Consider the following 15,223-nt stretch of genomic DNA (forward strand, 5'->3'; position numbering starts at 1 on the left):
CCTCAGAGTGCCTGCCACCAACACACACACCCAGCAGCTTCCACCCCGTCCACTTCCTCGGCCTCATGCACCAGTTTCAGGTTAGCTCGAGCCAACGAGAAGGGGGGCGGGGGGCAGGGGTATGATTTAGCAGGGAAGGGGTAGGGCTGGGAAAACTAAGGAAAGGTACAGGGTGGTAGGGCTCTGGGAGGAGAGGGGGAAGAGAGCAGGAGTTGACTCTGCAGGGGGCTGGGGAATGGCGTGCGGAGTCGAGCCCCTCTAGGAGGAGGAGTAAACGGAAGCCCACCCTTCCCCCGGGGCCACGCCCACCGGACGTCTTCCAGCTCGTAGAAGACGTTGCGAGCCTCGTCTTTGATGAGGATGGCGGTGTTGGGCGACTTAAGCATGCCCATGGTGAGCTTCTGCGGGAACATGTGCGCGATGAGTGCGTGCAGCGTGTCCAGGCTGCTGACCTCGTGCGTGATGTGCACACGCCGAGTCTCCTCCCCGAACTGCAGGAACAGCACCCCTGCGAAGGAGATGCCACCCTCGCTGTCAGTGCCACCACCACCACCAGGCTGCCGTCCAGGAGAGCGAGGGGGGCCTTCGGAAGCCGCGCTGGTCCCACAGAGGCAAGGTCTGAGGCCGGACGCTGCCCCAGAGTGCAGGTGCACCCAGGCACTCCTCATGCTGCCAGCCTCTCAACCCCAGACAGGTTGGAGCCTGAACGTGGAAATGGAATTGGGGGCTGGAACAGGGGACAGAAACTGAGGGGGAGTCGTTGCTAAGGGGGAGAAGGAAAGGGGACTGCTGAAGAGGAGGAGAGAGAGGACTAAGGAAGAGGGGAGGCTTGGAGAGAGAGGGGAATAGGTCAGGGGATGCTGAGGGAGACAGAGGGGTGAGAGAGAAGATGGGAAGGGCTGGGAAGAGATGCTGAGGAGGGAGAGGCCCTGAGGGGAGGAGGCTGCTGGGGGGTGGGGTGGGGAGATGGGCAAGGGAGGGAGAGGCTTGGTAGAAAGATGGTTGAAAAGAAATGGAATGGTAAAGGGGATGAGGAGAGTTCCAGGCAAGCAGAGCAGAGGGAGGAGCCAGTAGCCAGGAGGAAGATGGACAGGCAGGCAGTACCTGGAGAGCGCAGCTTGGTCTGGCTGGCAGAACGGGAGAGGGGCAGGCTCTGTCGGAAGCGGTTCATCCTACTGAAGCCCAGAGGCAGCTCAGTTTCCGACATGGTCTCCAGCGACTCAGCTGAAGCGTAGGACAGCTTGGCCGCCTGGTCTGCTAGCCCGGGCTGGGCTCCCTGAGTGTGGCGTGAGCTGCGGGTCTGCAGGAGCAGGGCGGATGAGAGGAATGGAGCATGAGCCCCTTCACTCTGCCTGTTGCCCCATCCAGGCCTGAAGACCCCACCAGCCAGCGACACACACACAGGGGGGTCTCCTGGATTCCAGACAAGCTGTGAGGCTGCAGGAGAGTTCCCAACCTCTAGGGGTCTTGGTCTCCCTAGGACACCCAGCAGGTAAGGAGTGGGTAAAGGATCAGCCTCTCTGGGAAGCCAGACAGGAAACCATCTGAGGGGGAGCCATGGGCACGCCTGCTATTTTAAGCTTCCAAAGAACAACACAAATTTGTCACCAAGGTGAGCAGCAGAATTGTTGAGCAAATTGGGGCATTAGTTCCAGACATTAATTAAGTGGCGGGTTTGTGAGCGATGAATTTATCCTTCGTGGAGTTCAGAGGGTTGGGGTGGGGGGCGGAAAGCAGGGCCCAGGGAGAAAGCAAAGAGAGCTAGGGACCCCGGGATCCCAGCTCTGGGGGGTATGGACCCTCACAGAGCTGGACACAATGTCCTTAACTTAGGGTGACTGGGCGAAGCATCCCAAACCCACCAAAACCAGCTGGGCCCCAGTTTCAAACAGACTACCTGCCTAGTACATGCAGTGCACATGCTAAGCCTGGTATGATCCACACACACACATAGCATAAGTGACACGCCTGAGCCCCTCCCTGCAAAGCACATGCTGCAACACAGCCAACCACTAGCCTCCTGGAAAGGCCTCTCCTAGAACCCAACACAACAGCCTCTTGCCCTGAAGCTACAGCTGAGGGTGATATCTGGCTGGGGCTAGGGAAAGGTGTCACCCAGTGACCATTCCTTGCCCTAGGGACAATTTGGTTACTCTTTCCTTGGGGAAGGGTTCACCATGATTTCTATTGCACTTTAAGAGCCTCCTTTTGGCTGATGGCTACAGCTGTCACTCAGGCCGCAGCTCCTGCCACCCAACCCCTCCCCTCAAACCTAGTTGATGTTAGAAACTCATTTATTTAAAGGAGAATGATAATGAATCAGATCTGTATCATTCCACGTTATGTACATTATATACATGAAACAAAACCATGTTGCCCAATTGTATTTTCCCATAAAACAAAGTGCCTACTTTTAACAATGAATCACTTAAAACCCTTAACATTGGTTATCTCAGGGTTGAGAGAGCTTTTTCGTTTTACTCTATACATTTTTCTGCTGGGTGAATTTCGCACAGTCAGAATATATCACTTCTATAATTTTTTAAAAAACAGTAAAAGTACCTCTAAAAAGGCATCATTTATTCTCCTCCCCAACCCTCTCCTTCCCCAAATCCTGATTAACCTCTAATTAATCTCCATCTTTATATCAACTCAATTTAATGTTCCAATCGGATTAGCACTCTCGAAAAGAGAATCTTTCTCTGATGGGCAATGTGCCCAGCTGTCCCCAAAATGTCCTCGAAGGCTTAGGGATGTGGAAGGCCAGATTTGGGAACCTCAGGGGTCATTCCCACCTCAAGCACAATACCTTGACCAGTGGGTGGGCATGGGTCTGGGGAGGAGGGAGGCAGTGTAGAAACTGGGGAGACAGGGAGATACCCGTGCCCATACTTTGGACCCTGCAGCTCAGATCTAGGCTGACCACCAGTGCCAGCCTGTAACCCTCTCTCACCTCAGTCGCAAGGCAGTGTGGGGAATCAGGCCTGGTCTGGTGGTCATGGGGTTGCCAAGCAACTGGAAGGTCAATGATTGACAAGCTGGTGTGGATGAGGGGCTACAGAGTTCAGGCAGAATGAGCAGCTAGGAGGGCTGAAAAGCAGGGGGCGGCCACAGTGCATGGGGGCACAAGTGAGGTACCAGTAAGTAGATGGAACAGGCGCCAGAATGTATGGGGGCAGGGATCCTAGGGACTGTTGACTGCTAAGAAGGCGGGGCTCTACCCAAGGGAAAGAGATGCAGGCATTCCCTGCCCTGTCAGTTCCTGTCTCCATCCTGGCCCCAAGGGCACCTTTCCAACCTTTCCATTCTCACAGCCTTTGTAGAAAACCCTCTCCAGAAGAGAGAAAGCCTGTTAGCACCTCTCTACACCCCTGGGCTGAGACAACAGGACAGAGGACAGTGAGACATCCAGAAGGACTTCCCTATTAGAAGGGAGATGGCAAGAGAACAAAACAGTAATTCAAACAGAGCTCCCCAAAGATAGGAAAAGAGCTGCCATGAGAAGCCGTGAGCACCTGTCACTGGAGGTGTTCCCGGGAGGAGCCATGACTCCTGGTCAAAGATCAGGCAGAGGAAACCTTGAGTGGGGCCATCAGACTTTGAAGTTCCCAGATGCTGTCCACAGATGGGCAGAATTACTTGGGAGCTTTTAAGAACACTTTGCAGGACCCCCACATTCACTGAATCCGAATCTCTCAGAGTTGGTGCCTGGGATTCAAGATTGTCAACCAGTTCCCAAGGTGATTCTGACTTGGGAATCATGTCAGTGTCCACGATTCTAGTGAATGAGGTAAGCTACCCTGAAAAGCTCCCTATGAGCCAGGCACGGTGCTTGGCACATGCAGTTTCTTCTCTCTTTACAACAGCTCTATGATACAGATTTTGTTGTTCTATTTTACAGAGGAGAAACCAAGGCCCAAAGGATTACAGAACTTGTCTAAAGTCACCTAGCTAGTTAGTAGCAGATTAGAAGTCACCACAAGTGGTCTGGCTCTTGGACACTGAACCACCACACTCTCCTGCCTCCTCCAAAAAGGTTATGTCTGATGGCATGATTCTGATTCCATGACTTTCCTATTCAAGGATCTCTCTCTAGGAGAATGCATACAAACAAGACGCTTGGAGCAAGATGACACTTGGGGAGTCTGGGATGGATGCCTCCCACCCCCTGTTATGATGCCTGGGAATTGGGGGGCTGGACACTCCAGGATACCAGGAGCAGTCTAACTTGGTTCAGCTCTGGGCCTGGGTGCCAGGGAAGATGGAGGGGGCACCCAAGGGTGCTCCCCCAGTCCGCAGGATGCCCTTGGAGGGGCAGAGAGCTCTCCAGCTGCAGATAATCCAGACCCTCCAGGGGAGGGAGGAAGGCACCCATCCCTGAGCTTAGCCTTCCACTTGGGCAACAGGTTTGGGGTGCAGGGCTGTAAGTCTCTTGCCTGGCACTGACCAGCTCCCCATAGTGGAAAGTAAGAAAGGGACGAGTGACCCATCACAGTCAGAGGGCCTCACTAGAAGATGAACTCTGAGTTCAGAGAACAGAGCCCTCAACAAGATCACGGGGTCCAGGCTACTGCCTCAGAGGCAGCAATCTCCCCAGGCTGGGGAGAAATCAGGCAGCCTCTCTCATTTTAAAATGTCCCTCGCAGCCTGGGGAAGCCTGAGATTGTCCAGCTCGGATCCCCAGCAGGGGTGGCCCAAACTCCCATATTGGATCCACAGGACCCTGGCAGGCGAACCCAGACTCTCAAAGCAGCAGCCGCAGCCTACAGCCCCAAGGCCCTCCGCCCGTACCAGAAGGTCCCATACAGACGCACATCCCTGTGCAAAGCATGTGCAGGGAGGGGCAGGGCGGGAGAGCACATGCAGTTGTCACAGAAGCAGAAGCACCACGCACTGACCTTGAAACTCCAGTAGTTTGGCTGCTGATGGAAATAAGAGAAGAGATGGTTATGAGGGGCTGGGTGGGGTGAGCAGGGGCAGGGGACGGTTTGAGACCCTTGGAGCTTAGCACTCAGCCCTAGGACACGGGCCCTCCACCCTCCCAGGAGCAGCAAGGATGCTATGACTGTGCACCCCATTTTCTGCTGAGACCCAGGATGGCCCTGAGAAGGCTCCAGGCTTGCCGGTGGGGGCGGGGGAGAGCCATTCCAGATGTTTACAAGCCACACATTCTAGTAACTGTCCTCAGAGGTACAGGTGGGAAAAGGCGCAGATGACGGTGATACAGAGAACCCACGAGATAATGACAGATGAATCAGAACAGCAGGGTCAGAGAAATGGCATCTGGTTGTGACAGGCCTGGGAAAACTTCCCAGAAGAGGTGGCATTTGAGCTAGGTCTTGAAAAAGGAGCAGCTCAGGTTGGGTAGAGGCATGCTGAGCACAGGGGACAGTGTGGGCAAGTGCCCTGGGGCAGGCCGGCAGAGACTGTGTCCAGTTTGGCTGGGACGCAGGGCCTGGGAAAGCAGATTAGGCTGCAAAGAGGGAGCTGGGGCCAGAAGACTAGGCTTAAATGCCAAGCAAAAGTATGTAGACTTAACAGGCTGGACAAGCAGAAAGCATCTGAGTGAAGCAGAGTGGAGTTGGAACTGGACCCCAGGAAGGTGGATGGGGCAGGGAGTGGAAGAGGGAGGCTGGGGACCAAGGCCAGGGCAGGGAAGCCTGTTAACATAATGGACCTGGATTATAGAGAAAGGTGGACAGACGCCAGTCACCTCACAGCACTGGGCAATGGATGGGGAGCCATGGACAACAGGAGTTGGGGAGACTGGAAGCATGGACAGCATCCTATGGCCGGAGAGATGAGAGAGGAGGTGTCCTTACATCCCGAGAATGAGAAGCCTCAGATTCCTCCTCAGTCACAATAACCAAGGGTCACCCTGCCCTCCCTGGAGGCCAGAAGGTCCTTCCAGATGGCTAAGGACAGGAAGGAGTGGCCTGGAGGCTGGGTTGGTTCTTGGCAAAGCTGACGGCACCCTGCGGACCGGTGCCAGCCTCAGCAGGAAGACAGAGGCAGCAGATGGCCTGGCCCTGGGGTGCCTGGCACCAGCAAACAAGATTCCCCAAGCCTCAGAGCCAGTGGCAGAGGAGAGGGACACCGAGGGCCCCCAATGGGAGAAGAACAAAGAGTAGGATGTTCTGGGCCCCCTGAATGTTTTAATGACAAATAGGAGGTGGGCAGGTCTGCGTGGAGGGGCACTGCTGGCATGGAGGCTTTCCCTGAGTTAGACCTTTAGGGTGGAGGTGATGCCAGGCTATGGCTGGGGTCAAAAGGCTCATTTGCCAGGGCCATCTCCGTCTGAGCCACAAAACCCACCTCCCTCCAGCACTGTCTCTCAGAAATGCAAAAAATATTGACTTGCCAGGGAGGGGAAGGGGAGAGCGAAGTCTGCCCTAACCAAAGCCTGGAATAATTGATGGACATATGCCACTCGCATGGGTGCCAGGGGATGCCCACAGGTGCTGAGGAGAGGGACAGGGAGGCAAGAGGCTGGAGAAACAGGCTCTAGCCACAGCTGCCTGTGGCCTTGGGAAGGGGAGGGGTAACAGAGGGAGTGGACTCATTGGAGGCAAGAAGAGCCGGGCAGAGGGCACGGGGAGGTTTATGGTAAGAGTCATGTCTACAACCCCAGCAGTGATGGACGGCTCTGCAGAAAAGGCTGCCATCCCTCGTCCACCACCACCATTATACCGTGTACACATGGGCCATCCACAGCACCCCACAATACCCAGGCCCATGCTGAGCTGCACACAGACATTCAGACATTCTCAATAGGACATCACCACAAGCATACCCAGAGCAGCAAAACACACCCACAAAGGGACACAAGCACTTAGAGAGAAGCCCTCCACTAGTCAGAAACAACCCCAGAAACAAACTTAGAGACATATTTGTACATAACGCACTGCTACTCTTACACAAACATGCACCCCCTACAGGACCCTGACTTGCTCACACAAACTGCCGCAAGCACCGCTCTAGTCACAGAAACAACAGAGGTACCAGTACTATTCAATATCCCCTACAGTCATAGAAACACATGGAGCTATGGATACTCACATGTACACGTATGTACACACACTCACACACCAACTGCAGAAACACACAAAGCAGTACACACACATACAAAGAGAGAGTCTCATCCCTCCTTCTCCCTACCAGCCAAGCCAGGTGCCTCTGGCCACCTGGATTATTATCCCATGCCTATGGTGTCCCAGACATAACGTGTCAGGTAGCTACACTCCTGATTCAGAAGAGGCAGAAGATGCCCCAGCCCCCAATGTCAACACATCCAACTAACTCAGTGTGTGCAGATGGCTGGGGCCTACCTCCTGCCTCTGGGAAGGAGACAAGGATGGGACCTGTCTATAGACACACTGGCTATGCCCTCAACATGGGCATGGGCCTGCCTGGGGGTCCCAAGGCTGGGCACAACCACGGGGCAGTCAGAGCTGGAAGGGAGGGTTCACAATCTGGGGTCAGGGGAGAGGACTGGGTAGCATCAGTGCCACATAAAAGGCCAGCCAAGTGCCATTAGAGGGTAAAGATGGAAGAGTTGCTACGTTGGTGATTGGTGAACTTGGAGTGAGGCTGCAATGAGAGTCCTGGGACTTTGGGACTTTGAGCTCTAGCCTGTAGAGTACACTAAGTGAATCCTGCTCTCCATCCTCTCTGGAAAGTGGGAAGAATGATCCTCTCATGTTGGCCCCAGCAGGAATGAGACAGTCTCTTGACAACTTAGTGTCCTTGGAGTGGGGAAACTGTAGTAGGAAGAGGCCCATCCCCTGTCTCCTTACAGAGTGTTAAACCCATGGGACAGCCTTGGGTGACAGAGGAGAGGACTCCTCCATGGTTAAGGTGGGGCTCTCCCCATCCAACCTCCAGCACCCTTTACCTCCTCACCCTTTTCTGTGGTTGTCTGTTCCTCCTGGCATACCTACCACAGTGCCTGGTATATAGCAGGCCCTCAACAAATGTTCAGCCATGAATGAGTGAGAAGAAAATAGGACCTGCCCCCAGGAGGAGGGGGTTGTCTCTGAATACTCTCATCTGGCACCACTCCCTCCATCTCCTGGTACCCAGCATTGCTCAGCCTTCTGGGCCCTTTCCCTGGGAACTTCCCAGCACCAGGAACCCTCCACTCCAAGGAAAGCAGAGGGCAGGAAGGCTCAAGAGAGGTCTGACTTCCCAGCCCAAGCAAAAACCTCCAATACCAAGGGGAAGCTGTTTCCCTCCCTCTACTCATGGAGACGTCTCCCCTTCTCGGAGGACAATGAGAAAACAAAATAACGAGAGGAGTGAGTAGGAGAAACCCCGCCACCGGTATTCACTGTAGGGAAGAATCGTACAGGGGCCAGAGAAAATGAGAGGTGTTCTAAGAGGATAAGATGGAAGCCCTCCATCCATTCTCTAGGGACGTGGCTTTCAAAAAAGGGGGAGGGAGAGCTCTGAGACCCAAGGAAGCAAGCCAAGGAGTCCTCACACTCCCTGGAGGAAAGAGGAAACAGCTCCTTCCCTCAAGGGTCTGGGGAGTTAACGCCCTCCCTCCCCTACCCTAGAAGCCCTTAGTGGGGATCTGCTCTTCTCTAGCAGCTGGTCCCTTCTCCCTCACGCTGTGCCCTACGAGGGCAGAGTTGTGACCCCTGCGAGCCTTAGCCAAGCCAGACAACGGAGGTCTCGCTCCTCCCCTGGGCAGATGTCCCTTGCGAGGAGTGCGTGACCACCTCCTTGACCTAGAGTCCCTACCGCGCATCCTCCAGGAGGGCGGACAAGTTCCTTAATCCCCTGGCTCCGCGTGCACTGGCGCACACACCCACCTCTCAACTGTGAACACGCGTCCACGTAAACACCCGCCCCCCAGGCTGGGACTACGCAACGCGCCCGCGGGCGCCACCTCGCACCAGGCACATGCTTGGCCCTCCCCTGAGCACAGACACCCTCACCTCCTACCCCTTCCCAATGCGGTGTGTGTGAGGGGGGTGCTGCGGGACCTGCGCTGCGTGGGGCGAGGGAGCACCCCGAGAAGGTCATGACTTTGCGCCGTTGGGGGAGGGGATGCCCGCCGCATTTCAAGGTGGGGGCCTGGCCCACGCGGAAGGCTGCGAATGCAGTGGGGGAGGGGAGGGGGCGTTTCTCAGGGATCCGGAACCGCAGCGCCCTGCGCACCCCACACCCCCGACGGAGATGCGAAGCCGGACCCCCATCTTTATGCCTCCACTCCCTGCAGAACCGGAGGTGGCGACCCCGGCCCCCCGCAGCCGCTCCGCTCCCCCTTACCTGCGGCCACAGGTGTATGCGCGGGGCCTCTGGCCCCAGGTCCCGCGTCGGGTGGGGTAGGGAGGGCGGCCCCTACTCCCACCCGCCCGGGCTCTCCCCTCCCCCGGCCGCCTCCGCAGCCGCAGCCGGTGCCCTTTGCTGCAATGCGAGAGCCGCCTCGGAGCCGGCCCGGGCCCCGGTCGCCTCGGTAACCGCGACTCCACCTGGCGCGGCGCAGCGCGCCGCCGTGCACATCCTCTCTCCTGCCCCCTCCCCCGGCGCGGCCCCGCGGGCGCAGCCCCGCCGAGGAGCGGCGGAGGCTGGTGGCTGCGTCGCCGCGGTCACCCGATACGCCGGCCCTCCGCCTGAGACTCGGGTTGCAGAAGGAGGGAGGGAGGTTAGACAGCCTAATGGAAGCGGGGGAAGGGCTGTAGCTTGGAGTCTAGTCTCTAGTCTCCCAGGGTCCTTTCCAAGCCCCCACCCCCAAAGGTCTGACCTAAAGTGGGGGGAGGAGAGCGTCCTGCTTCCTGACCCGCCACCCTCGAGCTCACAGCCTCTCCTCACCAGTCTCAGCTGTGCACCGTTGCCCTCAGGTCTCCCATGACTCAATTCCCAGCCAAGCCTGGGAGGCCTAGGATCCCTGTTTCCTTGATGGCCTCTGACCCTGCTGTGCTGTGTGACTCTGGCATTTGCTGAAAGTCTCTGGCCCTGCGCTTTACAAAAAGGAGACTTAGACTCGGCTATGGGGAATGGAAAGTGTGATCATTAAGTATCAAGTAATGACAAAATCCAGGGCACAGCCTTTTCTCAGTAATTCAAGGTTCTGGGGCGAGGGTCCCTTCAAGCTCTCCTCCTTCTTCTATCAGAGCAGATGTGGGCAGGCCTAGAACCCCTTGACCTGGGACAACTGAGCTCACCAAGTCCAGCCTCACTCCTCCGCATCACCCCAACCCTACATAGCCCCAAGACACTCCACCTAGGGAGGGCCTCTGCATGCCCCGGGCACAGGGCACCTGTCCTCTGCCCCATCACCATTCCTGTCTCAGCCCCATTTTGGCCTCCACATGTACTTGGCCACTCAGGATAAGTCTGTCCCACTTGCCATCCAGCCTTGGGGACAGACACATCTTTGCTCCCCAAAGTTCAGTCAAAATGAGGCAGAGAGCGGGGACAGGAGGTGGGCTGAATGCCCTGTGAGTGATGCCAAGCCGTGCCAATTTGTTGCTAGATTTGAGTTCACTTGGCCAAAAACGTCTGAAGCTTTGTCCTTCCCTAGGCTGTAGGCTGTCATATTTTTATTTCTCCTAATTCTTGAAAAAGTCAAGATTTGCTACCCCTCCCCAGGGACAGCCGGGTGTGTGAGGACGTGAAGCTGGCACCCATACTGTCCAGGGGATCCCCTGACTCTATACCTCCTTCGCCGCCTACAGCTGAATGCCCTTAAGTCCAGGCCCTCTGCGGGGCTGCCCTTCCCCATTGTAACTCTGATTTTCTGGTCCTCCTCCCTATTTGGGCCTCGGATGCCTATTTTTCTCTCATGGCAATGCCCTGGCCTGAGCTGGGATCCTAAGTCTTGTCTAAGTGTGTGACTGTCTAAGCTGAGATCCATCCTCCCATCAGGGAAACTAAGGCTTGATGGGGAAGCAGGGGACAACTTCAGAATGGCCAGATGCCAATGTCCTCTTAAAATTTTGACACTAAGCCTTGAATGCAGCAATTAGGGTGGGAGAGAGACCCTGCTGGTAAGACATGAGAGGAAGGTGGTTCTGCTCAGAGATGGAAGGGTGGCGGAGTGGGGATAGAGAAATGAGATGATCTGCGGGGGGGTGGGGGGGGAGTGAATTCAGGGCATAAGAGACTCCTGAAAACCATAGGGTAGGTCGGGGAGGGACTCCTGTTTAAAGGAGAAAAGAACACAAAAAATTTGTTTTCTAAACCTGAGTATTCGCCCTCAAAAAATTCCTTCCCCAAAGCCAAATCTCACCTCAGGTTTGGGGAGGGAGTGGTAGGAATTAGGCAATCATGGGGAGAGTACAGGGCATAGAAGTCTCCTAAAAATGGGGGACCCTACCTAAGTGAAAGAGATGCAAAATAAAAATCTGGGATATTCCCCCCTCCAAAAAAATCCTCCCCAAAGCCAAACTCCACCATGGGTTTGGGGGGTGGGGTGCAGGTGGGTGACTCACCTGGGCCGGCTGGCCAGCCCCGGAGGGGGCGGAGTCGCCATGGAGGTGGGAGCAGAGGGAGCTGAGGAGGCACACGGGGTCCACGGTCCAGCCGCCAACCTGTGTGTGCGAAGCGGGGGACACCCCATTAGGGGGAGCGGGCAGGAGCCGCTGGGGGGCTGTGATGGGCAGGAAAGGGCTTTCCTGGGGCAAGCTTTGGCACAGAGCTCATGCCCAGAGGAACCCTGCAACACTGGCTAGTCCCTTGGGGAGGCTGGGTCTCTAACTAGAGCCCTTCCTTGGTCTGTTTCTGGATGTTTCTCTCCTGTCAGGCTGGGGGCTCCGTGAGCCCAGGGAAGGGCCTTCCCCATCCCTGAGGTCCTTTTCTTCCGTTTTCAACCCCCTCCCTGTATACTCTGACAGGGAACTGCTCCTCACCTCTCCCCTCCTCCAGCTCTTCATTCCCTCCTCACTGAAGAGGTCACCTCCTACCAAGAACCATCTGCAGGGGCCCTCACTGCACTGTGCCTCTTCCGACACTCTTCCCTGCCATCTCAGAGGAAGCGACTCTCTTCTCCCGCCCAAGGCCACACCATACTTAAGGCTGGAAGGCTATCCCCTTCTGATTCCTCCAGGACCTTTCCCCCTCAGCCTCCTCAAATTCATTCATCTTCATTCATTCCACAAACATTTACTGAGCCAGCACTATGCTTAGGCACCGAGCATTCCATGGCAAGTGAACTGGCCGAAGGTCCTACCCACTTACACCCTAAGAGAGGGAATGAATGAGGGAACGAATAAAGAAACGAATTTGAGAGTGAGTGGCTATGCTTTGATTCATTTACTAAGTATTTACTGAGTGCCTAGTAGGTGCCAGAGAACATGTCAGACTCGGATGAGGCCCTCAAACACGCCCACATCTTCTCACAGGCCTGCTGCCCCTTGAGGCCGCCACTTTGGCTGTCTTCATCTTTTTCTGGCCAAATCTCCCCAGACAGGTCTGTGGCCAAGGGTCCTAGTCCCTGTCCACCTCCAGTCTCCTCTGAAACTGACCATTACCTCATCACACCACGAGAAATGAGCTCTCAATCCCCTCTGGACCCACAGATCCTGGCCAGTCCCAATGGCTTTCTCTCTTCCCATCCCTCCTGACTTCTGAAGTACAGAGGGCCCTGCTGCTGGGCCTTTCTCCTCTTCCTCAAGATGTAGAACTCATCCTGGTTTCCCCTCCCCCCCAACCACCATGGGCCCTCTCCGCTCAGACTCCATTCTGCCCTGGTGACTGTGCTTATGTGCCAGGTCCCACTTCCATTCTGCCGTCATCGTGGTCAAGCCTCCTCCTGAAGCTGTGGTCCCTTCAGAGTCTTAGGCTGCACGAACAGTGCCTACCAGACATCCTGTGACTGCCCTACCCACTCCTCAAACTCATCTCTCATATTCCTGTCCCCCACCCTCTAAACATTTCCCTCCCAACTCTCTTCTTTCTCCCCAAGGCGTCAACACATCCCTGTCACCAGGTTTTTCTGTCTTTGCCTCCTAGATCCAGGCAGCAAACAAGCGTAGCCCAGTCTTCCCTCCCACCCTCCATGCTTTTCCCTTTGTCCTTCATGACACACACTCTTCTTTCTCTCCTTCTCCTGCCTCCAGCCTCCATTTTCCCCTCTTATTCACCATAAAAAACAACCACAGCACTTCTAACCATTAACCATCTGGTCTTCCTTTTCAGTCTGCCCTCACCTCCCACCATCCTCTACTCTGAGACTTTCCGCACCAGCCAGGTGAACTTCTGTGCCAGTCCCCAAACCAACTGTGCTCAGGCCTGTGTTCACCTCCCCTCCGCAGCTCCTCCCCAGCTCCACACCTCTTAAAACATTCTTTTTCTTGATGCCTAATCAGTCCTTTTCACCCTTCTAAGCCTAGTTTAGGTACCTCCTCTTCCAGGAAGCTTGCCCTGACCAGGCCTGCCCACCTGATCTCCCCTCCTCCAAACCCTCTGCCAACATACTGTGCCCCTCATATCAAGTTTACCATCCTTTGACCCCCATCTAGATCACAAATGCCCCTGCCCCCTCCTCCCAAGCCCGAGCAAACAGAGGAAATCGCTGAGGGTAGGGGCCATATCTCCTTCCTCTGCAACTCTCCCTTATCCCAATTGTAACTCTGCTCCCAAGAGGACTCTGGAGCTGGGAAAAGGCAAAAGCCAGACAGAACTGGAGGTGATAAGGTCCTGGGGCAGATTAGGTACCAGAAGTGCACCAATGTATCTTTGTTCCCTGCAGTGCGGATGGGGTAAGGACACTCTTCCTCTCCCCCAGCCACACCCAGCAGTATCTGGAAAGGGGATACAGAGCAAGACAGGCGTGGGAGCAGGAAGTGACACCCCAAGGCTTGACTGAAAGGATGCTGATGGGATGTACCCCCCTCCTCTCTGTCCCTTTTCCCAGAGCGGATAGTGCCTGAGTCTCAGCAGTCAGGGTACCTCACCACTGTGGGATTGTAAGCAGAAGGCTCGTCCCAAGAAAGAACTTTCCTACAGATAAGAAGGTCATATACTCCGATGGAGAGATACATCCAGAACGCAAGGATCTGGGAGAGGTTGATAAGGGAAGCACACCACCTCCCATAGAAGGAGATGAGACAGGTACTGGACTGGAGGCAGGAGCCCCAACTCCATTCTCAACCTTACTGATGGCAGGAGAGAAACCAAGGCACAGAGAGAGGCAGCTTTTAGCTCAAAGTCACACAGCAAGTCTTGGACAAAGGAAGCAGGGAGAAGGCAGTAAAAGGCCCCAGGAGTTCTGGGCTCTGTTCTCGCAGCAGCTGGGAACACATCACATCCAGCCTACTTAGACTCCCACTGGCCCATATCCCAGAGATGCAGACACCAAGCATCTCAACTCCACGTCTGGATGGACCCTCAGGCTCAGAACAGTCAGTCCCCAAGGTGTCTCCTCTTCCTCCCCACCACTCCCTTGGCCTCCAAGACATGCCTTCCTGCCCCTCTGCCCCGTCCAACAGCCTGAGTTTCTGAGGCTGGACTTTCTCCACCCAATCCCTTGCTCCAAATCCCAGGATTGCAGGCAAAGGTATGGAGGCTGAGCCCCCACCTCCTCCCCCCCCACACCCCACACCCCCACCAAGCTCCAGAAAAGGCCAACCAGGGCAATTGTCCAACACTCCCATTCCCCCTTCTCTGCCCCAGCTGCACCTCCGAATGGGAATGAGCCTGGGGGCAGGGGAGAACTGGATCAGACCTTCCACCCCGCCAACTGGCCGTCCCCCCAGCCCCCAGCCTATAGCTGGGCTCCCACTCACCTGCTCTCGCATCCTGTCTTGCTGACCCCTCAGGGCCAGAGCGTGCTGGGGGTACTTGCTCTTCAGATGGTCCATGAAGGCATCGCGCTTGCGGTCGGCGTCAACCTTCTGGAGCCCACTGAGCGCCTCCAGGCTCTGGGCGGCGATCACCGTGTGCCGGCGCTCCGACGTGTGCACCAGCCCCACGTTGGAGAAGCGCCGGCCCCCACTGCCCCCGCTGCCCCCGCCCCCCAGGGTCCGGTACTCGCGCGGGTACTCGGCATCATCCGCAGACAGCATGGGGGGGCTGCTCCGCTCCGGATCTGTGAGAGGGGAGAGGGGACACAGCGGGGTCACTGTGCGCCTGGTTTGAGGCTACCCGGCCCCTACCCGGGTCACTGTGGGGAGGGGTGGGACCGGGCCTGGGGTTGGGCCAGAGAGGCGCCTGGGGTGAGGCAGCGGCTGCCCACCCCTCACTAGGGGACAGAAGGAGCAGAAGGAGGGCTGGG

At 56.2% G+C, this 15,223-nt stretch overlaps 1 protein-coding gene and 1 long non-coding RNA gene across 9 annotated transcripts in view; one reads left to right on the top strand and one right to left on the bottom strand.

Annotated features, from left to right (window-relative positions):
• The window catches only part of SRCIN1 (SRC kinase signaling inhibitor 1), a 68,862-nt gene that overhangs the window by 28,448 nt on the left and 25,191 nt on the right, over positions 1 to 15,223 (bottom strand). For 4 of the 8 annotated variants that reach the window (XM_074319829.1, XM_074319833.1, XM_074319834.1 and 1 more), the window contains 5 exons: positions 14,736 to 15,037; positions 11,442 to 11,540; positions 4,899 to 4,922; positions 1,105 to 1,300; positions 310 to 508 (listed from right to left, as the gene is read on the bottom strand). In XM_074319829.1, the coding sequence (XP_074175930.1) occupies positions 310 to 508; positions 1,105 to 1,300; positions 4,899 to 4,922; positions 11,442 to 11,540; positions 14,736 to 15,037 (820 nt within the window). Of the gene's footprint in view, positions 1 to 309; positions 509 to 1,104; positions 1,301 to 4,898; positions 4,923 to 9,276; positions 9,652 to 11,441; positions 11,541 to 14,735; positions 15,038 to 15,223 lie in introns of those variants that run through there. The other 4 variants (XM_074319835.1, XM_074319836.1, XM_074319830.1 and 1 more) reach the window with 4 other exon arrangements.
• Positions 463 to 12,579, top strand: LOC141568873 (uncharacterized). Its single transcript, XR_012492109.1, has 3 exons — positions 463 to 694; positions 1,369 to 1,492; positions 11,844 to 12,579. It is a non-coding gene; the product is annotated as an uncharacterized LOC141568873 (long non-coding RNA).

Source organism: Rhinolophus sinicus, linkage group LG15 (genome assembly GCF_036562045.2).
Source record: "Rhinolophus sinicus isolate RSC01 linkage group LG15, ASM3656204v1, whole genome shotgun sequence".
In the NCBI taxonomy this organism is placed as follows: Eukaryota; Metazoa; Chordata; class Mammalia; order Chiroptera; family Rhinolophidae; genus Rhinolophus; species Rhinolophus sinicus.